The 23,425-nt window shown below is 54.9% G+C and overlaps 6 protein-coding genes across 6 annotated transcripts; 2 read left to right on the top strand and 4 right to left on the bottom strand.

Annotated features, from left to right (window-relative positions):
• Nucleotides 1-778: 778 nt before the first annotated feature.
• Nucleotides 779-5,373, bottom strand: BGZ61DRAFT_354483 (putative DNA polymerase alpha catalytic subunit; the record flags this gene model as incomplete). Its single annotated transcript, XM_046240613.1, has 5 exons — nt 779-2,506; nt 2,558-3,852; nt 3,910-4,867; nt 4,923-5,026; nt 5,079-5,373. 5 exons carry the CDS (start codon nt 5,371-5,373, stop codon nt 779-781), a joined length of 4,380 nt encoding a protein of 1,459 aa, XP_046103060.1.
• A 1,130-nt stretch (nt 5,374-6,503) lies between these two features.
• On the top strand, nt 6,504-8,015 carry BGZ61DRAFT_44153 (uncharacterized protein). The gene is made up of 2 exons (XM_046244592.1): nt 6,504-6,798; nt 6,861-8,015. The coding sequence occupies exons 1-2, from the start codon at nt 6,765-6,767 to the stop codon at nt 7,958-7,960; spliced, it is 1,134 nt and encodes a 377-aa protein (XP_046103059.1). The 5' UTR covers nt 6,504-6,764; the 3' UTR covers nt 7,961-8,015.
• A 937-nt stretch (nt 8,016-8,952) lies between these two features.
• Nucleotides 8,953-11,356, bottom strand: BGZ61DRAFT_354171 (uncharacterized protein; the record flags this gene model as incomplete). Its single annotated transcript, XM_046240590.1, has 2 exons — nt 8,953-10,815; nt 10,877-11,356. The coding sequence occupies 2 exons, from the start codon at nt 11,354-11,356 to the stop codon at nt 8,953-8,955; spliced, it is 2,343 nt and encodes a 780-aa protein (XP_046103058.1).
• A 395-nt stretch (nt 11,357-11,751) lies between these two features.
• On the top strand, nt 11,752-13,377 carry BGZ61DRAFT_453456 (uncharacterized protein). Its single transcript, XM_046246079.1, has 4 exons — nt 11,752-11,939; nt 12,016-12,143; nt 12,226-12,699; nt 12,751-13,377. The coding sequence occupies exons 1-4, from the start codon at nt 11,897-11,899 to the stop codon at nt 13,042-13,044; spliced, it is 939 nt and encodes a 312-aa protein (XP_046103057.1). The 5' UTR covers nt 11,752-11,896; the 3' UTR covers nt 13,045-13,377.
• An 818-nt stretch (nt 13,378-14,195) lies between these two features.
• Nucleotides 14,196-16,862, bottom strand: BGZ61DRAFT_354565 (kinase-like domain-containing protein; the record flags this gene model as incomplete). The annotated part of the gene is made up of 5 exons (XM_046240628.1): nt 14,196-15,004; nt 15,057-15,795; nt 15,854-16,013; nt 16,071-16,270; nt 16,332-16,862. 5 exons carry the CDS (start codon nt 16,860-16,862, stop codon nt 14,196-14,198), a joined length of 2,439 nt encoding a protein of 812 aa, XP_046103056.1.
• A 3,819-nt stretch (nt 16,863-20,681) lies between these two features.
• On the bottom strand, nt 20,682-22,389 carry BGZ61DRAFT_354639 (uncharacterized protein; the record flags this gene model as incomplete). The annotated part of the gene is made up of 5 exons (XM_046240636.1): nt 20,682-20,893; nt 20,947-21,076; nt 21,141-21,788; nt 21,850-21,945; nt 22,018-22,389. 5 exons carry the CDS (start codon nt 22,387-22,389, stop codon nt 20,682-20,684), a joined length of 1,458 nt encoding a protein of 485 aa, XP_046103055.1.
• Nucleotides 22,390-23,425: the final 1,036 nt, after the last annotated feature.

Raw genomic sequence — 23,425 nt, 5'->3', positions numbered from 1 at the left:
TGACCAAATGGTCTTTTGAAGCCTTGCTGTACATCATCTAACTTCGAGGGACCATGAGCCGTTGGCAGACAAATACATATTTCATCAAACGTTGAGCGTCTTGTTGTGAAGTTGGTTGAAGAAAGGTATGAGAGACACGCATCGAAGCGCAGATCCAAAGCCAATCAATGGCTCGACAACAGACGGTTTGGTTGACAATCACGATGCTAGGTCCCCAGAGGTGTCGCCATATTGCATTGAGCCGAAACTACCACGAGTCTCGGTGGCATTTTCGCAACTCTACCAGGACACATCGAACTTCATATGAAGGCTGAAGACAGCGCGAGCCAGCTCGAAGCAAGTCATCTCCAAACTCAACCTGACTGAGTTGGCCATCCTGCGGGTTTATCCTTTTCTACGACAGAAATTTGGCCTTGCTAGCATACACGTTTCGGTCATAACGATCCTCGATCCATACTAATAGTTACTTCTAAATTCTCATCGAGTCTTTGACGGCACTCCTCTGTTGTCGGTTATGGCTTTGTGCTAGACTCAACTCTCAACTCCCAAACTCCGCTTTGCTACCCATGCAATTGACCTTCAACTCATTACACATGGAACCGCGCTTGGTAGCACCGGCAACATCAACTTAGACAGCCAGGCTCCCTCCAAAAAGCAAAATATCAATCGACTTCTTGATCCAAGTTCCCGAGACTCCACCGACTCCCTACGCAATCAGCATATCCTTGATTCCTGTTATACACATGTCCCATCCATTCTTGTTTGTTCCAATAATAGTTCACGCCAACTGCTTGTTGAATCCCAGCTTGACGAACAACGTGTCCATGGCGACCCATTGACGGCCGCACTTGTCGAGGTACTTGTCCACGACACCCTTAACAGTGCTGAACCGCACGCGGTTATGCTCCGCTACCGCGAGGATCTTATCGCGGTCCACTCGGGACACATCGCCCGACTCTGATGTCGCCTTGGCTCGCGCCTTATCAACGTCCCAGAGACTGGCAAAGTACAGCAGCTGGTTGTAGATGGCCTTTTCATTGTACTCGTAGCGCATGCGGCCGAGACAGTCGCGCGCGAGCCCCTTAGGCCCCAAGCATCGTGTGCCGTAGACGCTCACCTGGCGGGTGCGGTTTCCACACTGGGAGTCGTCGCACATCAACCAGCCCTCGTAATAGCGGGTTGTCTCAGTGCGAACGGCATGCTCGACCTGAGCCACAATGGACAAGGTTGAAAAGGTCGCGCCGCAAGCGCTGCAGAGGACACCCGATGCGGAGACGCCGTCGGGAGATGCAGCGAGGCCCTCAAAGGTGGAGTTGGCCTTACACTTGCGGCACCGCAGTGAGAGGCGAGCGCACTCGGCGAAGCGGACTTCGTCGGGGATCTGGGAGTCGAGGGGGTGGATCTCCAGATCGTTGCTAGAGCTGTTCTGCTGGTTTTGGAATGAACTGTATCGGCGGACATCCAGGCCAAGCTGTTCGGCCAACTGCGAAGTCGATGTTCCGACAATGTTGGCACAGAGACGCTCAACCGGAGGGAAGATCTGCTTGCCAATGTACCACTCCACATCAGGGATCAGGCTCGTGTCTGTCTTCAGATCTGGAGGAGCATAGGCTCGCTTGGGAGCTGGTTCGGAACTCGTGCCATCGCCCGTGATGATGTACGAGATGACGTCGCCCTTGCGGACAGTCTTGCCGCGAGCCAGCTCACGAAGCGCCACCTGGACCTGGGGCATCGAGTCGGCGTTGGGATACTCTTTGGGTGCCTTTCCGAGCTGCGTGTAGATGATGTACTTGGGAGTTGCGATCGCCTGTTCACGCATCTTACCGGCGATTTCTCGCAGGTATTCGTGGATGCGCGCTACCGATACCTCTGTGTCATCTCCAGAAAGAATCTCGTCGAGGAGGTGCTTGGAGATTTCCTTGGACAGCGCGCAGTACTCACGACGCTTCATGTCAAGACCCTTGACCTCCATCTGCTCCACGTACTTGCCATCCTTCTCCACGAGGTTGATGGCGGCATACTTCTTCTTCGCCTGAAGGAGGATGCGGCGGAAGATGTTGTCGATGTCAATCTCCAGCAGTCTATACTGCTCATTGACTGCTTTCTTGAATTCGTTTCCAACCCTGAGGGCATCGGAGACATTGTCTACATTCGCGTTGATCATGACAGAGTCAGTGTCGCCGTAGATAACCTGGAGCGACTTGCTCTCGGCAAGCTCCTTGGTGCTGCGGAGAATCTCACGACCTTTATAGGTCGTCAGTACGGCTAGAGGGCGAGCGTAGAAGCGAGATTTAGTGTAGCCCAAGCATCCGTACATGGAGTTAGCGGTGAGCTTCAGGGCCAGTTGCTTAATATCCCAGGTGGCGAGCTCCTCGGGGGTAGCAGTTTTATCCTTCATCAGACTCTTGACTTGGCGACGTCGGCTGACAAGCGTGGCAATGAGCTTTGGAAGAATGCCTTGTTCCTGGTTCTTAGGGACCTCAGGAACCGCATCCTCGTCCTCGGTCTAAGGGGAATGTTAGTTATTGATATACAATTAGACAAATGGTCAACTTACCAAGCTAGTTCTATCCACCGTGGTGAAGCAGATGTTGAACTCCTGGATGATGGACGGGTAGAGAGAGTTGAAGTCCATGACAAGCACAAACTTGTCATACAGACCTTTCTCTGGCTCGAAGACGAGACCACCCTTGTACTTGTCCTTCTTTTTGCCGTCCGCCACCTCACCTTCACGTTGTTCCTCCTCGACCTTCTGGCGACCACGGAATGTCTGCTTATCAGGGCAGATGTACTTGTGGCGGTGGAAGTCGTGCAACAAAATGTACTCATTTCGCTCAGCCCGGGTTCCCGTGAGAGTTCTGGCCCAGGAGTTGCCAGCCAGATTCGTCAAGACCTTGGTAAGGGGTAGCATCTGAACACTCAAGGCCAGCGCAGCAATGTAATGAGTATCGGCTTCCATGTGAGTGACATAGTCCATGAAACCCTGCTTTTCCTTGGCCCAGCTGGCCAATGCGGCCTCATTATCAATCTCACGACGGCGGTTGTCTCCAGCGAGGTAGAGGCTGCACATTTCGGTCAAGCTCCAAGACTGGCACTTGAACATGACCGACTTTCCAGCCTCGTTAGCAAGATCGCAGAGCAGACGGCCAGCAATAACCTGACGCTCAGCAAAGACATTCCCGCCCATCTTGCCGATGGAAGCTGGCCATTGGCTCCTTCGCATTCTACCAAGTCGCGACCACTGGTGAATCTTTTTCTCGTGTAGTCGGTTTAGAAGAACACTGTAATCAACACCCTCCAGTTGGTGGCCGAGAATGACATCTGGATCGGCAACGTCTACTTGAGCCAAAAAGAAAGTCAAGATATCTGACTCTTGCTTCTTTAAGACTAGAAGACCTCGGTTCTTTCGTTGCCTTACAAGTTGGTCAAATCCCAAGGGGAAGCCTTGCCCGTGTGGTCGAATGACCGTGAAGCTTCGGGAAGGCAGCTTCTCCGCAGGAGTTGTATCGGTGAGCGATACCTTTTCGTATATTCTGGCACTAATGGCTAGAATCTCCTGCTTGTTATCCTTTGCGCTGAAAGCGGTTCGCAAGGCGACACTCATGAGAGTCAAAGGAGGAGCGTCGATGTTTTCGGAGTCGGGCAAGGTAGAGATCATGTTGGGGTGGTCAGCCAGCACCTCGAGCTTGCAATGGGATGCGTTTTTGATGCTGCCAAAGTCTGCATCCTGGATCTTGAGCCAGCAGGGGCCCATGATGTTTTTCCAGAGGACAAACTGCTCGAATAGGGCCGTGTTAGTACCAAAGACATGGGAATATGTCTCTCCAGGGGCGTCTGCATCGAGTTGTGGCTCTGAGAAATGGTTAGCGGAAATTGGAACAGGGAGGTGACGGTTCCTTGGGAACATACTCGTGTATGGATAGAGAAGCTTCATGTATTGCGCTTCCTTGGGGACACCTGGCAGTTCAAAGGCATACTTTCGCGTGCAGGCCTTGATTTTGTACATGCCCACCTTCATCTTGGTCATCATCTCGTCGATCTCATCGTAGACGTTCATCATCTCAACCTCTTCCCCCATGTCTTCGCCATGTCGCACTCGGTTCTGGCGTGGCAGGAAGAATAACTTCCTCAGGATGTTGTCGACCTTGACAAAGCAGCTGACATAGGACCTTGTTTTCTTGTTGAGGACCTTGCCGAACAAGCACAGGCTGCCGTTGATCTCTAGATAGTCGGTCCAGAAAAAGTTGAGGCTTCCGTCCTCCTCGACGGCGTCTGCATGGTCAATCTTGCCGATACCTCGGGTCTCTGTTGGCGAACTAGAGACAACGTTGAGCCTCTCAGTGAGTGCATTCCAAGAGGATGGGTCTACAGCAGCGCCGGGGGGCTTGACTGGGGAGGAGCTGGGGGGAGCGGGATCAATTTCCCTCTTGATGAGTCTCTTGATTGGCCGAGAGCTTGTCATGTTGACGCTGGCTGTGTTGATGGCACCGGCATGGGCTACCTCCATCATATCCTCATCCTCGTCGTCTTGGGGTTCTTGTTTTATTAGGCGTTTCCGTTGAGCAACCTTGGCGGCTGGGGAGGAGGGAGCCGGATCGCTCATAGGGACGTCGAGGGGCTCGTCATCGAGGGGGGGGATAAAGCCGTCATCGCTGTCCATGGTTGCTGGGAGAGGAGATGGCAATCGCGTATCGAGAAACTTCTTCTTCTTCGAAGTGGGCTCAGGAGCAGGCGATAGATCCCTGAACTTGCGACGCTCACCAGATCTCTCGATTTTTGATATGCGAGGGGCAGGGGCGGGGATGTTGGTGTCAACCTCACCGAGCAGGTCGGCAAGGAAGTCTTCGTCGGCTTTCGTCTTTACTACCTGCGGGAACGGATCAGTTGGAAGTTTGGGAGAGTCGGGCGGCGAGTTTGCTAACCTTGGGCTTGGACTGTGCCTTGCCAGCACCCTTGGTGAAGTACTCGCTGATATCTCTGTCGTTGGCATCTCGTTTCTCCTGGTCGTCCTGACGGTTCTTCTTGGCTGTGTCAAGTGTCAGTGGGGGTGGGAATCTGCGACTGCAAGATGAACTGACCGGCTTTGCTTGGTCGACCACGGACGACTCTGTCGTCTTCCTCACTGTCGTCTTCGTAGGTCTGGATGCGATCCCACTCCTCGCGGCCGTCGTCGGCGTAGCCCTCACCGTTGTCATCGACAACGAAGTCATCTTCTTCGAGTCGGTCACGAACAATCTTCTTGTAGCCGGCCTCGTCAACCTCGTCGTAGAGATTGGAGACCTCGTCGACCTGGTAGGTGTCAAAGGCCTTCTTGCCAGACTGGCGAAGAGCACGGAGCTCGGCAAGCCTGGCCCGGTGGTTGGGCTTCGACATGGCGGAGTTGAGTTAGCACGATACCATATCAAGCATGTATTGTCGTTGCGGGAGTTGGTCTCGTTTGTCTGGTGGTGTTGAATTGGTCGAGTTGAATCGAGTTGGCAAGTGAACGGGTGGTGGGTGGTGGGTGGTGGTAGCGACGAGAGCGGGAGGTACTTGATCCCCTGGTAGAAAAGTGGTCAAGCGGGACGCGTCTGTCGCGTCCTCAGTGTCGCGTCATCGTGTCGCGGGTGGGGTCCTCTAAAGTGCCCGTTGCGCCCCTGCCCTCAGAGCAAGAGAGCGATGTGGCGGTGCACGTGGGGTATTGGGGGAAGGTACTTTGGACCAGGAGTCCCTCCACAGTGAGCACAGTGGGAGAGACTTCTGTGGGTCCGTGGCTCTCACTGTGCCATCACTGTGCCATCAACGCGCGCGCACTTAACGCGAATCCATGGGGGAGTTCATCCACTGACAATGTCTCGATTTCCAAGTGTTGTTATGACCTCACATCTGACCCTTGTCCATATTCTAAGCGACGATAACACCAGGCAAGGTATTTCGTACACACAGCTACTTACAGCAAGCTACTCGGCCATGGCACCTGTTCCGTGGCGCCACTGCAGCACAGCAACCCACGGCTTTTACGCAGCCTCTGGACATGATCGATGCTTACGGTGACATCAACATAGGCATGGGATTGTGACTGCTGCCTCTCCAAATGGTCAAGTGAAAATACTCAGAATAGAGGTCATCTCTCGTACTCTCTCAATGAAACCAGAGAGATTTTGACATGATAGCTTCACTTCCGCATTCAGCCACGCGCTTGCCTCCGTGGGCATTACTATAACTGCATGTGCTCCCACCCACCTCTACCTAGGCACCTGCCGATTAGCACAGTAGGAGACTGCTCTCCGAGAGACTGCTCTCCGAGACCCAATGGTAATCGCAACCACCTTCGCTTTTCTGTTTGGCTCTTATTCCATCCTCACTTTTCCCCAACCAACTCCATCGCCTTCAAAGCTGGCTTGGTGTTTGGCGACATTCCCACGACACGCTCAGAGCCATCCCTCCCCATCATTGATATTCGTCCCCATTCTACGAACATGGCTACACAAATGCCGTCCAGCAATCCACTCACCGGCAAAAGTCAGAAATTCCCCAAGCAAAGATCTCGACTCGTTAGTTTGCCTCTGTCCAGGTAGCGTCTGTTGAGGCCACGGCGTCAAGAAGGTCTCTTTCATCCCGGCGAGGATAACAAAGGCGGTCGCTCTAGCTCTCTGGAGCATCAGTATCTAGACAAGAAAGATGCCCCGGATGTCTCGACCCGTCGGAGTTGGCTATCGTCTACTCGGAAACGGACGGCAACTTGCTCGTCTGCACGTCTGAGTCAACGAGCCATCGGGTTTGACATGACCGAGTCCACGTCGCAGTCACAGAAATCAGGCAAGTTATGGGTCCAATGCCGAACTCATCACCCTTCCAACTCCTAACACCTATCATTTCAGAGCATCTTCCGGTGGTCGCACGCCGCCGCAAAAGTCTAGGCGATGTCTTCCAAAGCGTCAGGATCATGAAATGGGTCCGTGATAGAACCATAGACTCCGACGAGCCAAAGCACCCAGTTGCATCTTTTATGTCAGAGGACGAAATGTCAAAGGACGGATTGTCAAAGGACAGACTGTCAGAGGATGGACAGTCAGAGGCGATAGAAGATGCGGAACCAGGACCATTCAACCCCGCCTCGAATATTCCACCTCAACTTGAGGTTCTATCCGAGTTGAATCAGGGGAACCTACAGAGATCTTCCACCTTTCGAACCTTTCTAGAGAAGGCCGCCACTGACATCAACGTCAAGTATGGTTTGGCCCAGTCTTTACCAGCATTCAAAGGTCGCAGTCGCTTGCCTTCGTGGCAGAAGATTCTACCAGCAAATATTCAAATCACACCAACCCGGACCACGAGCTCGTCTCAACCCGAACCTGGGCCCGGCACGGTTGCAGAAGCTTACTCGACGCCACCTGGCATGCTTTTGGCTGATAAGGCTACTATTCCTTCTTGCCAATCTTGTCACTCCCAGGCCTGTTGTCGCAGCAAAGAGAAGAGAGGGGTACCCATTCATCAAGTTGACAAAATCTTGGAACAATCGCTTCATCTCAGGGATCCCCCTCAGAAACCGCATTTGATGGAGCATTTCACACTACCGAGACCCAGGGGCAGCGGAAATCTCCCTGATACTGCATTGTCCCCCGTGTACATTTCGGACAATGGTCAGAAACTGGTCGAAGGCAGATGGCTCGATAACGAATCTACCCGGACGACCCGTATCTCATGTCCCGAGCACGAGGATCAAGATGACTCCGAATGCCACGTGTCTTGCCGAGAAAAACGCCCGGTCACCCCTGACATACCCCCTGTATCTCCCTCAGAATCAGTTACTACCCTGATGCTACCTTCAAGGGCCGTATCTAATTCTACGGATGCTCAATTTGGCAAAACAGAACCGTGTTCTCTGATTCATCTTAGGGCATGGATTAAAGAGTCCAAGATGAAAAGCACGCCTAATCATTTGGCCATCGAAACTGAGCCTTCTTCAGAGATTCCCTAATATCCCCTTTGCCCAAGAACTTGCATTACCTTTGTCAGAGCATCGGCTTAGAACACTGAGTTGGGACTAATCGCGTCTATTGTGACACGGAGCTTCAGATATGGAATTACTCAAGGGGTGGTAAACAAACTGGTTGGTTGAGGGCCGTCTATGGCAGCGGATTTTCCATTCATCATGGGTTGCTCCGTACCAGGTCCGAAGAGTAGTGTATTGAAGCCTGCATTTACTCCCTTTAATACCGTGCTAGGTTGTGTCCTTGAAATCAAAGGGCATCTCATGACTCGCCTGGAGCATCGTCCTTGCTTCATGGCTCATTACAGGGCGTAGCTTTGGGAATCGTTCGGAGATGAGTTTCCTAGGATTAGGGGAGCTAGTATCCTCTAAATCGCAACTTTTAAAAGTTGAGCACAATGGCCCTTCTAATGTTTGTTCGAGTTCATAAAATATGCACCACTTTCGGCCATGTATACTCTTATAGTGCGTACGAGAATTCTTTATGTGGCACGATCCTTTCGGTCGCTAATAAAAATGGCCCATCCATGTTTGCTCATGTCCCAAAGTCATCTTGCCCTGTAAGATAAATTTGAACAGTACTGCAACGTAAGAGCATGTAAACATCTTCTTGGATCCCTTCTTTAGACTTTGAAGGAGTGGTGGATTGGACATATCTCCATAAGCGACAGGTATGTGGTGCTGGTATGTCTTCTGCTTTGTCCAGGTAGCTGACGGCCGGCTTAACATCAAGATCATCTAACCTAATAAGAATATGCAGAATTAACAAAATATTCGAGAGGATGATTTCATGTTGTTACAGTTACAGTACTTTGAAAGATCTGTCTAGTCATATGTCATCCGTGAGAATCCAGCAGCCCTAAACTCCACGTCCGCTGACCAGCTATGCTTTTTCCTTCATATATATGTTACATATCGCCAAACCCAGACCTGTCAATCATCTCACAAGATATCAATACAGAGTATCATACAGACTCCGCTCACCATGGCAGGTTCGCCCGTCGCTGGTACGGTTCACGCACTCCGCGGAGCTCATCGGGTTGCTCATGATCTCGGCGCTCATGCCGTCGTCTCGAGCGAGGATCGTCATCGTTTATGCGGGAATCTCGTCGTTCATCGTTTCGTCTAGGCCTGGGCCTATCTTCACTCATACCAGACTCGCGTCGGCCATCGCTTCGTCTCGATCTAGGCCTCTCTTCACCCATTCGAGACTCTCTTTGCGCATCTCCCCACCTGGATCTGGGCTGGTCTTCACCCCTTCGAGAGTCTCGACGCTCATTCCCCCATCTTGACCTCGACTGGTCTTCACCCATACGTGATTCACGGCGCTCGCCACCGAATCTGGACCTGGGCCTGTCATCTCCCATACGACCATCTCGTCGCTCGGGTTTCGGCCGTCCGACCTGGGTGGTGTCCCACTCAAAGTCGCCGCCGAGAATCTCGTTATACTCAGACATATCTTCCTCAGCAGTGCCACGGCCCTTGGACTTGCGCAGGTTGGGCTCAAGCTCCTCGCGGTTGGCGAAGAAGGTGTGGATCTCACGGTTGATGCGGGCGCCGATGGGGCGGATCTCTTGCAAGTCGGCATCGGGGAGCATGCCCTGCTGAATGATTTTGTTGAAGGCGCCATACATGATTCGAGCGAGGGCGATGACCTCACGCTTATTGTTGTAGTTGATGCCCTCAGCCTTATCGTCCTTAGGCTTAACAACGTTGAAGTAGTGGTTGTGAAGCTTGCGGTACGGATCCCAGAGGCGGGCGAGGGCTTCAGTGATCTGCATGCCGTAGTCACGCTTGGCCCCGGCTACATCTCCCTTGTCGGATCGTGCCCGGAGTTGGTAGTGGCTAACGAGGGAGACACGGAGGTATAGGCGCATGGTATGAGGGTCTGGAACCCTGAGCCTCTTCACCATCGAGTTGAGCGCCTTGTTGGCGTTCTTGATGGCATTTTGGTTAATGTTGTCGCGCACGCACGTCTCCATGGCCATCTGGTAGTGCCTGGCATTAATGTACTCATCAGGGACAATGTCGAGGATCTCGCAAGCGTGAGCGCTGGCCTTGGCCAGCTTGAGCATGCCAAACATTCGCATCCAATTGTCCATGTCCGGTTGAATGCCGTGCTCTCGGACCAGGATGTTCCAGTACTTGATTCCACATGTGGTCAGCTTGGAGGATGAAAGTGTCGTGAGCACCAAAGCTAGAGTGTTGCGATCAGGAGCAACCCAGGCGACGCGTGACGCCATTTTGGAGGAACCCGCGCGAGCAAGGCCCTTTGTTTGAAAGTCTGCCGCAGAGACATTGTCCGGTTTGGACAAGTTAGGGATGTTCATCGTCTGCTCAATGAGGTCGAGAACTTCGCGCTTGTCAACACGGTCAGGCGCCATGATGAGCAGCCGACCCATCGCGCACACCATTTCCTCGTCAATGATCAACCGCCCCTGGCGCCACTTCGAAATAGCCTCCTCCCAAAGACCCTTGGCGCGGCCAATAGCCTTCATAATGTTGTCGTTCTTCTGCTCCTCTGGCAAATCCTTGATTTCACCCAAGACGTTGAACCGAAGAGCATTAATGATGGATGTGTAGGTGTAAGCGGTGGGGGCTCGAGTTGACTCGTTGACCGTGTCGACGATGGAGAACATGGAATCCAAGTCTCCAGCTTTGCCACAAACATTGAGAACGGCATTGAGGTGGGTCGAGTTTGGCTCCAGACGGCTATCCTTCAAAAGGATCTGATAATGCCTGATGGCCTCGGACACGGCTAATTTGGGGTGTTGTGACTTGGCGAGTCCGCGGAATATAATCGTGTAAGTTTGCATATTGGGCAGCTGAGCCCGCTTCTTCATCTGGATTGGGTGTCAGTATATCGTTGCTCACACCACGAATTGGTACAGTACTAGCACTAACCTCGTTGTATAACTTGATGGCCTTTCTTAGCTGTTGCTTCTCCAACTGGTAGTCGATGAGATGATTCCAGGATACCACAACTTGGTCCTTATTGCTAGCTTTCTGGGTCAGAAGCAGGGCCTCGTCGAATCGGTCTTTGGCGAGCGCATCAGTGACGTATTGCCCCAGCTTCCACGGATCGTCCAGGTATGGGAGGTTCTTTTTCACAGCCCGTTCCAGCTTCTCTCTGGCCTTCTTCGCAGATACTGAAGGTTCCTCTGGGTCTGCATCGAATGTTTGCGGCGCATCGGCCTTTATTGAAGCCGTCACCTGTGAAGGGGTGGGAGTCGGGGTGTTGGCGGAGGTGGTGGAGGTGTTGGGGGTGGTAGTCGCAGTAGAGGAGAATCGAGGGTGCGGTTGGAGGAAGGAACGGGTCTGGAGCAGTGCAGTCCTTTCGAGATAAATCCTCGGCTGATGCAGCTGCCGAATTGCCCTGCGCATGGATGCGCCGTACATGATACCCTCCACCATGGCGAGTTGTTGGGTTTGGCAGATTTGCGGGTGGAGGATTTGGTGATGGACCAAGAGTGACCGAGGCGTGAGACTTGCGCAGTCCAAAATTTCGAGGCGACCCGCCGTTATCTTATCAGCAGGACTGGAGTAACCAAAGTACCGATGTACCTGCTGAGGTACCGTCCACAGCTGGGCGCTTAAGGGGGCACGCGGTACGTAGGTACCTTTCAGCCCGTCAGCCGCGCGGGAGCGCCTGGCCTTACAGCCACCCCTCCCCCTGTTGCGAAGGTCCACGTCTCTCTAGTTAGATACGCGCTCGCGCCGTCGCATCTCCATTTCTTCTCACGTCCAGACAAAGGTCGAGACTCAAACAAGCATCTATTTCTCGCCCCAATCGTTCAAACCGCCAGGATATCATCGGGTTTCCTCTCCTTTCCTCCTGTCCCTCTCTTTCTCTCTCTTTCTCTCCCTGTCCCGCTTCACTTCTCCCTCTCGAATCACCCGCGACTCGACATTACATTGCCAACCATGGCCAAGGTCGCCACAGAATTCGACAAGATCATCCAAGACGGTAAGCGAACACCTCCTCCCGACCTACCACCCTCGATCTACGACATCTGACTGACCACGGCTCTTCGCTTCCTCAGGGCGCGAGCGGAAGAAGAATGAAGCCCTCGCGGACAGAATCTTCTCCAAGAACCGTCGTCAAAGCGCTCCCTCGAAGCTCAAGGCCACGCCGGGCCCGTCTCTCGCCAGCCGCGTCGGTGTAAAGAAGGTACAGCTACAGCCCACCTCCCGATCCCGCCGCCGTGTTTCAAAGGCCGGTTGTTAAAACTCGTCTTTTTTGCTCCTAGCAGCGCAACTCCATCAACCTCCGACCGAACCCGCCCCCTGGCAATGTCAATGGCGAATGGACTCACGACCTGCACCACGCCGTCAACACCAACGGCAGCAAGACCCGGGGAGGCTCCCTAAGCTCCCGAATCACCGCCCCCGGAAGCAAGAAGGCCAACCAGCGCGCCTCGCGCCTGTCCGCCGCAGTCGACCGCATGGACACCTCGTCGGATGCGCCCCAGCAAGTCAACATCATTAAGAAGCCCGGGAACCCCATGGGCCTTACTATTCGCGGCCTTGCTGGCCCCTACACCATCATGGCGCAGAACTTTGCTCCCGGAACCACCGCAGCTGACATCGAGAGCGCCATGACTCCCGTAGGCGGCGAGATGGTGAGCTGTAAAATCATCAAAACCAACCCCATCATCATTGTAGAGATGGCCTTTGCTTCGCGCGAGGGCGGCGAACGGGTGATTGAAACCTTCAATGACAAGACGGTGCGTTTCTTCTCCCCTCCATAAACACCCCTTACTAACGGAGACTCCCAGGCCGACGGTCGACTTATCAAGGTCTACCCCAAGCTCGGTGGCTACCAGGCCACCGAGAAGGCCAACCCTCCCGCCAACGCCCCTAGCGGTCCCCGAGGCTCTCGCGCTGGCAAGAATGCCACCAACAACAACGAAAGCGTCGTCGACGGCTCCATGGGCTTCCCTGACCTCATAAACACTTCAACTGCCAACACCAACGGCTCCTCTTCGCGGTCCGACCGGCTGTACAGCGACAGGCTCGTCAATGGCAGTCGAAGAGGCCGTGGAAACCAGAGGGGACGAGGTAGCAGATAATTCGGGACACCAGCGCTGTGCCGGAGACACTTTTACTTCGTCCCCATGGAAGCGTTCGGGGAGGTTTTAAATTCGACATTGTAGCATTAGAAAAGCCGGAACATGCTGGTGCGGAAGAGACAGGGTTTACGGTGCGGCGTTTAGGAGTGTGATATATCCTGCAATTTTTTTTTTTTCGGCACGGGATGACAGGCATCACTTGGGTAGCACCGAAGTAGGAAGATAGTCCAGGCAGTCGACGTGTAGCAGAGGAAGAATACCAGACCGTGAACAAAGGCCACGATGAAAAAGGGACCGAGACTTTAAAGCTTAGGCAACTTGTCATATTGTTGTTCCTTGACCCATCTCAGCACGCCCCGAGGGTGAAAACAAACAAGCCGATAGAACTACATGCGGGAGAGTCGCAACCCAAGAATCCTTTGCTATGCAAGCGCATCGCCCTCATACACCAAATCAAGACAAAAAGTAACATATCTACAGCCAAGCTACATCTGCGCTGGGCACATTTGCGCTGGGCATAAACCACCACCGTCGCCGTCTCCTATACCCCGTCGCCGTCCGGCTTCTCCGTGGTGGAGCCGGCTGGCCAGGTTCTGCGACAGGCCGGCACCGTGCAAGAGGAAATAAACCACCAGGGCGCATGTCGGTCAAGTTGACGACGCATCTTAGACATGCCTCCCTTCGCAACAAAGCAAGTAAAATCATCCGTGAACAGTTCCCCTTTTCTGTATGCAACATCCCCACCCTTCCGCTCAACCCACGTGCTAGTCGTGGATGTTTAGAGCCCCGAACGCCGTGGCTCGAGGTCCCTTTCGGTACATCCTCGTATTCAGAACACCTCCCCACCGCTGCAATTTCTTCAAAGCGCCTTGCCCATACCCCCTCTCTACCATCACGTTTGTCGGTCGAGGACTGGCCGAAAGGTGAACTCGGCATGCCCTGGGTATCCCGTCTTATCGCAGTCGTGAGGTGAAGAAAGGGGGAGGCTCCGGCTGCGACCCCAGCAAGACACTTCGGCCTTGCTCAATGTCAACCTCGAGCCAACGCTCGTCCCTGTCATGCCAATCTCGTGCAGGCACGGCCAACCCTTGGCTGGCGACTGAGAGTAATCACGGGTTGACATGGACGTCCAGTCCATCATATAGGGCAACTCAATGCCAAGCGTTCTGGTTGTTTCCCATAAAGCCTTCTTCGAGAGTACGCTCCTCCAGGTTGCGGATAAAGTCCCGGTTGCTACCTCGTCCGCCTTGCTGCACGCGACTTCCTCTTCTTGCTGATCGAGGTCCGTTATCACCACCGCCGCTCATGTCTCCAGAAGGCGGGTAGTACGCAGGGCTGGGCTGCAGGCGGATAGGTTGGCTGGGGTCAAGGTGGCTAGCCACTCGCTGGATAGCAGCCGGGATGCCACTTTGTTGCTGCTCCATGGTAGATGCCCGTTGTCGAGCTGGTCGCATTCCTCCTTGCTGATACATCTGCGGCTGGGGCATTTGGGCATACTGAACGCCCTGGGGAATCTGCTGAGGCGGTTGGGCCATGACCATAGGACCATACTGACCCGACTGTTGGCCATACGCAGCTGGCCCGTTTCCATGACTGCCGCCGCCGGGCGAGTACATGGCATTGTTGCCATACATCTGTGACTGCGCGTGTCCAGACTGTGGATACTGTCCAGTGGCCATAGAGGCGTACGCGCCTTGAGCCGCCGAGTTCGCCTGTGCCTGCGCCGCCTGCGCCCGTTGCTTGCTAAGTGCTTCAGCTTGCTGCTGTTGCTGAGTTCCGGGTGCTGGAGACCTGTTGAGCGAGCTCGACTTGAGGTTCATGGGTGGCACGAATGGCCCAGTGAATTTCTGCTGGGTAATGAAGGGGTGGAGCTTGGCCTGTTGAGGTGACCATCTCTCCAGAGGGTTGATCGTTAGGAGACCGCGAACGAAGTCGATAAAGGCTATCCGGTTGTTCATTTCTGGGGCTGTTAGCTTATTCTCAGCCAGGTGCATCAGTTTTGGGGTGCGCACCTCGGTCAATCTCGCTCTGCTTCATATTCTTGCGAGGCATGGGGTAGGACTTGATAATCTCGGGCAAGGTGCTGGCCTGGAAATACTTCTTGCTGGGCTGCTCCTTGGTTGAGTGCTCTCGCGCATATTGCTCCATGCTCTTGAGGTGATAGGTTCGTCGTCCAAACTCATCCTGCCTCTTCTCGAAGAACTCGCCTGCCTGCTTGCCCATCTCGATCATCCAGTTGGGCGGGTTTCCAAGCATCTCGACAATACGCGCCACTTGGTTATACTCCGACGAACCTGGGAACAAAGGCAGTCCCAGGAAAAGTTCGACCACAATACATCCAAGGGACCACATGTCGATGGCGGAGGAATATGGAAGGCCGAGTAGGACCTCGGGGGACCGGTAGAATCGGGACTGGATGTAAGTGTAGACGGTTTGCCGCTCATCACAGGCGGAACCAAAATCAATGATCTTGATGATGGGGCTCTCGAGGTTCTTGAGCAAAATGTTCTCGGGCTTCAGATCGCAGTGGATAAGGCGGGCCTTGTTGAGGAGCGCAAGGCCATTAAGAAGCTGCTGGGCGAAGACACGAACAAGAGTAGTGCTGAGTCCTCGGAACTGGTTCTGCTTGATGAGCTCGTACAAGTTAACGCTCAGGAGTTCAAACACCAAGCACAGATGCTGGCGGTGGATGAAGGTATCCTTGAGGCGCAGAAGGTGGTGGTCGTCGTTCTTGTCAAGCTTCGTGTTGAGCTGATTCCTGTGGTCAGTTTCTGGCCAGCAGCAAAGGGATAAAGGATGACGGCCGTACCAAATCGAGAACTGAGACCTCCATCATACTTTGGTTGAAGTAGGCAGTGCGGTTCTTGATGACCTTTACAGCCACCACTTCTTGGGTCTTTAGGTTCTGGCATTTAACGACCTGACCAAAGGTACCCTGACCGAGGACATCCAGGATGAGATACCGATTCCTAGGCAGGCAAGTTAGCGACTACAAATTTATGACAATAGCTCGGAGTGGTGCATACTTGTGGCCAGCTTCCTCGGAGCCAAGGATATCGTTGACGTATAGAATATAATCGCTATCCTCGTTGTCGTAGCCATCATTCTTGACACCCTTGCTAGGCTTGGTCAAGACTCGGCGAGGGTTTCGAGACGACTCGTATTTGAAGCTCGGGTTGCAGATGCGATACGTGGCGGGGAGATGAACTGTCAGGGCTTGGAGAGGCTATAAGAGCGCGTGAGTACAATCCAGCGGTACAATCCATCTGGAAATGATGGACACTTACGCTAATGAAGCCGCCTTCGGGGTTGGCGCGACGGAAGGGCGGCTGGGCGTTGACCTTGGGCCTGAGATCGGTAGGGGCCCTCAACTTTTTGAATTCGGGGACGGGGCCCCGAGTAACTGCCATGGTGGGCACAGGGCGACGAGGAGACTTGGGATCCAGGTTAAAAGCGCCATCAAGGTGGGCGACTGCGGACGAGGGATAACCGTCCTGACTGTTGGTAGACGCGTAGGGCGTGATGGGGGGAAGCTGCTGGCCTTGCTGGCGACCACCATAGTAGGGAGATTGAGAGTAGTCGGGCTGGCGGGTGGGCGACTGCCTCTGGGTTGGGCTGGCGAGCTGGCCAACGGGGCCCGGCTTGGAAGCATAGGGCGAGGTGGGGGACAGTGTCTCCATGGGAGAGTATCGCTGGGCGGCGGCGGAGGGCTCCTGAGGCGAGTGCAGGTTGACGGGACGGCCACCCGAGAGGTGAGACTGGTGATGAGGCCGCATGGGATACTTGATGCCGGCGTGGGCATCGTGGGCATCATGCATGGCGACGTCGCCGTTGCCGTCGCGCATGTGGGAGGGGGCAATGGAGGAGGCAATGGAGGAGACGGCGGGATTGTTGTTGACGGCGGCAGAGGGAGGAGCGGCACCCGCCTGGACGGGGACGCCGCCGTGGAACTGGTCGTATTTGTATCCAGCGGGCGGCGGGGGCTGGCCAGCGTAGTCCCGGGGCATCTGGCCGCTGCCGTTATGTCGCCTCGAGGCGCCGGGCGAGGCCGCGTCGGGATACGACTGCCACTGGGGATCCATGGCTGGCGCTGGTTGGGTGGGTTGCGGGCGGCAGCAGCGCAACAACGGCAACAGCAGCAGCAGCAGCAGCAGATGCTGGGGGGGATGCGGGCGGGAGCCAGAAGCTGGAGCTGGAGCTGGACCAGCGGCAGCAGCAGCGGCAGCGGCGGCGTCTAGGGCGGCGGCGTGGTCGCGGTGATTGACGTCGTCGTCGGCGTCGGCGTCGGCGTCGGGCGGCGGCGGCGATGTCGAGGTCGAGGTCGAGGTCGAGGTCGAGGTCGAGGTCGGCGTGGAGGAAGGATGGATGGCCAGGCTCGGGGGAGGAGGCTGACGGAACGGGATGCAATGCAGTCGAGGAGTTGGGTTGACGGACGGTCGCGTAGCGTCAAGGCGGAGCGGAGGGTAGCGCAGCAGTACGGTACGAATTGGAGATGGTGCGGCGGGATTGGGCAGTGGGCTCGTGGAGGCCCAAGGCCGGGGGGGGAGGAGGGGAGGTTTAGGTGGGAAAGATGCGAGATAGGCGTGGTTCCGTGGAAGCTATGTGCGTGTGCTCATGGTGAGGGACAGAAATGGGGGCGTCCCAGGGGCGCGATGAAGATCAATGATGAGGATGAAGACGGGCTGAGTCTGCGAGCAAACAGAGATTTGTGACTGTCGCAGTTGGAAGGGCAGCTGGATGGAACGGGCGCTGCTCACACTGGGCAGCTGGGCAGCGGGCGGGCAGCGAACGGCGGAGGGAGCGAGGGAGCCACCACGGGAGTGAACCAGCGGGTGAACCAGCGAGTGAACCAGCTGCCCGCTGCGAGGGAGCCCGCCCGTACTGTACGGTACTGGACACTGCTGGGAAGAGCCGTCCGGGTAGCGGTACTAACTCGTTGTGAGCCGTCCTGGGGAAGCTGGTACATCAATATGGCCGTATACCTACGCACTGGTGCAATCTCCAGCGCCATATCAGGTAGCGGGAATTAGCCCAGTACTCCCGTCCCTGGGTCTCCTCCGCCAGGTACGTGTCCTTGGCCCCAGTGACCCTGCGCTACAGCTCGTTGCTGGTTAACTGGAGGAGCACAGGAAAAGAAAAAAAAAAGGCCCAGGGACAACCCCCTGTCACAGTTCCAGTCGCCAAGTTCCAGACCCAGCCAGCACTGTCCCAGAGCGCCTACGCAGTAAAAGTGATCCCGAGGCGGGCCATTGATTCACCTGTTTTACCAGTGGCAGTGACTGCCAGCGCGTGCAATAGAAGTCCCTCAATCATCGTCGTCGTCCCTGTTTTTTTACGGCCTGGGCACTGAGAGCTGGGCACCGAGTACCAGCAGTCAGCCCACTGGAGCGCCCGTGCTCCGTAATCGAGGGACGTGCCTCTTACTGGCTTGTGGCATTGGCGCCTAATGAGAGTCGCAGAGGGTCAGAGAGTCAGTCAGAGAGAGAGTCAGTCAGAGAGTCAGAGAGTCAGATACAAACCAGGAGGATCGACCCCATCTCATCTCTCTCGGCTCTCGCTCAGGCCGGTACTGCACTGTGCTGTACTTCGCAGCAGCCCAGCAGTCCAGCAGCGCAGGTTCCAAGCTCGACAACCACTAGACCCGACTCCACGCCATGTCCATCCATCCATGCCAGTCCGCCCCTCTCTCACTAATTGAGCCAGGATCTAGCTTCGTTTGGACCTGCTACTGCGAATGCTGATGCTGAGGATGCTGACGCTGATACCTGAGCACGCGGAAAACAAATGAATTGGCTTTCTACACGTTGGTCTACCGGGGAAACCTTTAATTCATCGCTTGCCGCACTACCAAATCTCTCCGCTCTAACTTTTCCAGTGTTTCTCAGGCGAATGTGCTCAGTAGTACCACCCAGGTACAAATACACTTTTGTCATACAACGGGACTCCCTCCGTGCCCACATCTCGAATCCTCCCTCCATCCACTCGTCTTCACACACAAATGCTCCACTGAATCATCCTCTCCCAGTCTCAATATTCCATTGATTCAGATATATATATACCTACTCTGTCCAGTCCCTCCCATATCCCATTCATGTCACCTCACAACCTCTCTCACCTAGTTCACAATGCTCTTCCCTCCATAGCTCCCTCACCCAGATGACAGCCCATAACCACTCCAACCCCCGTTATCATGACCTCGTCATCCCCTATCTAACTTCCCAGACGTGCCAAACGGCCGTAGCCCAACGCCCTGACCGATCGCATCTCTCCCCAGAACAGTAAAAGCGGAGAACAGCTGCCCCCCCGGTCCGTCATGCCAAGTCGTCTCTGATGGCCTTGTCGACCAGCCTTTGAAACATGTCAAAAAACGACAGCGACTCGAACGACGACAAATTCCCTGGCTATCTTTTTGCCCCCATCGTTGTTGTTTTTTCACCTTGCCCCGGTCGGACAACGTCGCCTCCGCCATACAGAACCTGACATGTTCGACTAAAACGCCAAGGCATGCTGTTCCATGTACCAAGGAGCCGCCACGACATCCAAGTGGGGTGGATTTGGGTCGACCACGTCCCAATCGACCAAACCTGCCCATTCAAAGCTGAAAGATCCGCGTCTGCACTATGCAGCTTTCATCAATGCGTTCACTGTGCTGTGCCACCCGCCGAGTTCACGCTTGCTATTCGTAAAAACTCTGGGAAACGGGTACTGCCTACATGATCTACGATGGGGCTGATGGAGCCCACGACGCCTTCATTCTTGGCTCAATCCGCAATCCCCAAGCTCCGTCGTTGTCGGTCTATGTACTACTACCGTAATCCACTTTGGCATCAAAGGCTGCCAACAGTTCCGAAATAGGTATGGACCTACAAATGGGTATTGTTCGTATTGCTCGAGACAATGTTACCGGCATGCAGCCCAAGACGAGCAACAGCTTGCCGTCAAGTCTCTTTTCTCTCACTCCTCCCCACCTTTTCATCTTCCAACCTTCCGGTCTACAATGTGCTCATTGGCCGTTAATTTTCTTCCTCTCTCGTTCTCTCTCCTCGCTCACTCTGCAATATTTTCCTCGCTTATTCCCTGTGTCTTGTGCAAATGTCAAACAAAAAGAAATCGAGAAAATTTGCCGCTAGATACAGAGATTGCTCCATGAATTGCCGCCCCTCGCCAGTCATAAGGTGGACATGGAAATATCAACGCTCCATAAGAGAGACATGAAGGAACATTTCATAACCTCGTCATAGGATAGGGGAAAATTGAAACGGACAAAATACCAGACTAGCCCTGACCCGATGCTTTCAAAGGTATCCTGGGGATGGCGCTTGTAAATAAAAGAAACACATGGCGCTCCCGACTTTTTTGGGGTGACGAAGGAAAGAAATTATGCACACAGCATGACCGTAAGCAAGAGACCCCTCAAAGAGCAGCACACGGGAATCACTGGGTAGATGGCCCAAACAAAAGAGAAAGGGGAGAATAAGAAAGAAACTCCAAATACGCGAAAGAAAGAAAAGAAAAAACAGAGAAAGGGGGGTTGCACAGAAATATGGATATCTCAAATGACAACATGCTGATGCAACCCCGGCAATCATATCATCCTCCCTTCATTTCTTGACTCGCTTGGACTTTCCGTTTGCCTCCTACGGCTGATAACCGCCAAATCCGTTGTTGAAGTTCTGTCCGGGTCCGGGGCGAGGCTGAGCCCACTCGGCGTTGGGCGGTTGCTGGCCTCGTCCGTAGCCTCCGGCACTCTGGGGACCGGCATATCCCATGGGCGAGCCTCCGTACCCAGCGGGCGATCCCGTCTGGGGAGGGGCATAGTTGCCGGGTTGTGCGCCGTACTGAGCGGCTTCTTATGGTGTTAGCACATCTCTGCACATCAGACTTGTTATTCCTTAAACTTACCGCCATACTGAGGATAGTACGTGGGAGTTCCTGGGTAACCCCCTGGCGTCTGGGCGCTCTGCGGGCTGTACTGCTGCGAGGGGTCGAAGGCGCCACCCCCCTGGGGGTTCGGCGTCTTGTCCTTGCCCCACTGGAGACGTGTCAGCAATCGATGATCAATAGTGTGTGTATGGGGTCAAGGGGGGCTGGCTTACACTGCACTTGAGCGGGCGGCCGTTGACGTTGTAACCGTTCATTTGGCAGATGCCCATGGCGGCGTTCTCGTGTGTGTCCATCTTGATGAAGGCAAAGCCTCGGTCGGCCTGGAATCGCGACTCGACGACAAATCCAAAGTTCTGGAAAAGAGGCACAACATCGTTGGGGGTCGTGTAGGGGGTCAAGTTTCCAACATAGCACGTTGTCTGCCAGCTCGGGGTCTGGGTCAGAACGACTTCGTAGCTAGCAATGCCGTGCGAAGGGAACTGGTGGTGACCGTAGGGAGTGGTCGGGGTCATGCCCATGGCCGACATGGCCTGCTGCTGGGCCATGGAGGGTTGACCCTTCTGGTTTGCCCAGTTACACCGGATAGCCCGCGAACCGAGCCACTCTCCATCCATGGAGCTGAGAGCCTTCTCAGCCTCGGGTCGGTCCCGGAAGGCCACAAAGCCGTAGCCTCGCGACCGCCCTGTCTTCATATCCCACATGACACGAGCCTCAGAGACGGAGCCGAACGCAGAGAAGGCCTGCATCAGGACCTCATCGTTGACCTCATTGGACAAGTCACCCACAAAGATGTGGAAGTGGTTGGAGGTGTCCTCCTTGTTGGTGGTGTTTGACTGATAGGCCCAGTTGACTCGAATTTCCTGCTCCTGATGTCAGCTTCGGGGTCGTTGGCCAGTTTTGGCATTGTTGGCGTAATTTTACCGATTGGTGAACCCGTCGTCCGTTCAAGGTCTGCATGGCGCGCTCAGCTGCGCCAGGATCATCGTACTCGACAAAACCGTAGTTGTAGCCCTTTGCCTAGAAAATCGGTGTGTTAGCCTCAACGTGCCACTTCCAGCCAGTGCACCTCAACATGCAGAAAAGACACACATTCTTATCCGGAATAATCTTGACGTTCTGGACGTGACCAGTCGTCTCGAAGATCTGGCGCAGGACATCCTCGGTCACGCGCTGGTCCAGACCACCGACATACAGAGCGCGCTTGTTGGGCTCAGGGGCAGCACGACGGAAGCCGCCCGCGCTGGTCGGGGACATCATGCCGCCATTGTCGCCGCCGGACAAGGGCGAAGTTATGGCCGTCGGGATCGGGTTGTTGTTCTGCGGGATATGCAGGGGAGGCGGAGGGAGGTGGGATGGGTTGGCCTGGCCATTCTGGTTGCCATCGAAGCCAGGGGCGCCCGTGTTGGGCTGAGGGGGGGGAGGCAGCTGGCCCGGGTTGGAGGGAGCACCGGCGTCGGCCATTCTGGAGGATTGTTGGAGGTCGGATGGAAGGGTTGGAGGGGGAGGGACAGAAAGGCGATATGGGGATGGATGTAAGGCTACCTATGGTCGGACGGTCGAGGTGGAGCGCAGTCGGCGGTCGGCGACGTTGGGTGTACCTGACAGGACAGGGGTACGACGAGTTAAGGAAGCTAGCGACACGGGGCGCGGGAGCGGCAACTGGACGAGTGACGAGGGGAGACGAGACGAGGCGAGGCGAGACGGTGGCGACGGCGGGCAGCGGTGCGAATGTCGTGGTGCAGGACGAAGTCGACGAGCTGAGAGCTGGGCGAGAGACGAACGTTGTGCTGGAAAATGTCGAGGCCCGCGAGGACGCTGGACGTGTGGAGTTGGAGCCGGAGCTGGAGTTGGAGATGGAGATGGGATGGAGTCGTTGTTCAACAGGACACGGCGCTACCTCGTAACCTAACGTGACAATGGGGCCAACGCCGAGGCGGACGGGCGACGGAGGTCGAAGGCGGAAGGCGGACGGCGGAGACGGGAATACCTTAGGGAAAAGGGAAAATGGAAAGCAACCGGACGAGTAGGAAAGAGGCAGAAGGAAACGATAAAAGGAAACGGACACGAGGAGAGGAGAGGAACAGCAAAAAGGACGGAAATCGCAATCGCCGCTCTGATGGTGTCTCAAAAAACTTGTGTGCGATAGGCAAGGTAATAAGGTAGGCAAGGTCAGGTTCGGCACAGCAGAGTCAGGCAGGCAGGAGGAGAGAACACCAGCTCGTCGGCGTGATCACTGATGGGATGAGAGATGAGGGGGCGGGCTGATAACTCAGGTAATTACCTGGTACGTATCTGGCCTGTACTATGTATGGCCGTCGACCGGATTAACACGCAAAAAGCAGACGCACACAGGCAGCCAAGCCAGCACACTCTTTTCATTTGCAGCCAGCGCAGAGCCTTTCGCTGGGAGTCCAGCCCAAGCCCAGGCCTGTGTGATCTCAGGGTGATGGGCCACGCGCCATCACGGCGTTTGATTCGTGGACAAGGACCAGGGACA

This window comes from Ilyonectria robusta (genome assembly GCF_021365365.1).
Source record: "Ilyonectria robusta strain PMI_751 chromosome Unknown BGZ61scaffold_12, whole genome shotgun sequence".
NCBI lineage: Eukaryota > Fungi > Ascomycota > Sordariomycetes > Hypocreales > Nectriaceae > Ilyonectria > Ilyonectria robusta.
The sequence above is the reverse complement of the archived record's forward strand: the minus strand, read 5'-3'. Positions and strand labels throughout refer to the sequence as shown.

What these genes read in the sequence shown, in the direction of transcription:
- BGZ61DRAFT_44153 (XM_046244592.1), top strand. Translation starts at nt 6,765, where the DNA reads ATGACCGAGTCCACGTCGCAGTCACAGAAATCAG. An exon ending in GTCGCAGTCACAGAAATCAG is followed by an intron (nt 6,799 to 6,860) that starts GCAAGTTATGGG and finishes CTATCATTTCAG; the next exon opens with AGCATCTTCCGGTGGTCGCA.
- BGZ61DRAFT_453456 (XM_046246079.1), top strand. Translation starts at nt 11,897, where the DNA reads ATGGCCAAGGTCGCCACAGAATTCGACAAGATCATCCAAGACG. An exon ending in CGACAAGATCATCCAAGACG is followed by an intron (nt 11,940 to 12,015) that starts GTAAGCGAACAC and finishes TCGCTTCCTCAG; the next exon opens with GGCGCGAGCGGAAGAAGAAT. An exon ending in GCCGCGTCGGTGTAAAGAAG is followed by an intron (nt 12,144 to 12,225) that starts GTACAGCTACAG and finishes TGCTCCTAGCAG; the next exon opens with CGCAACTCCATCAACCTCCG.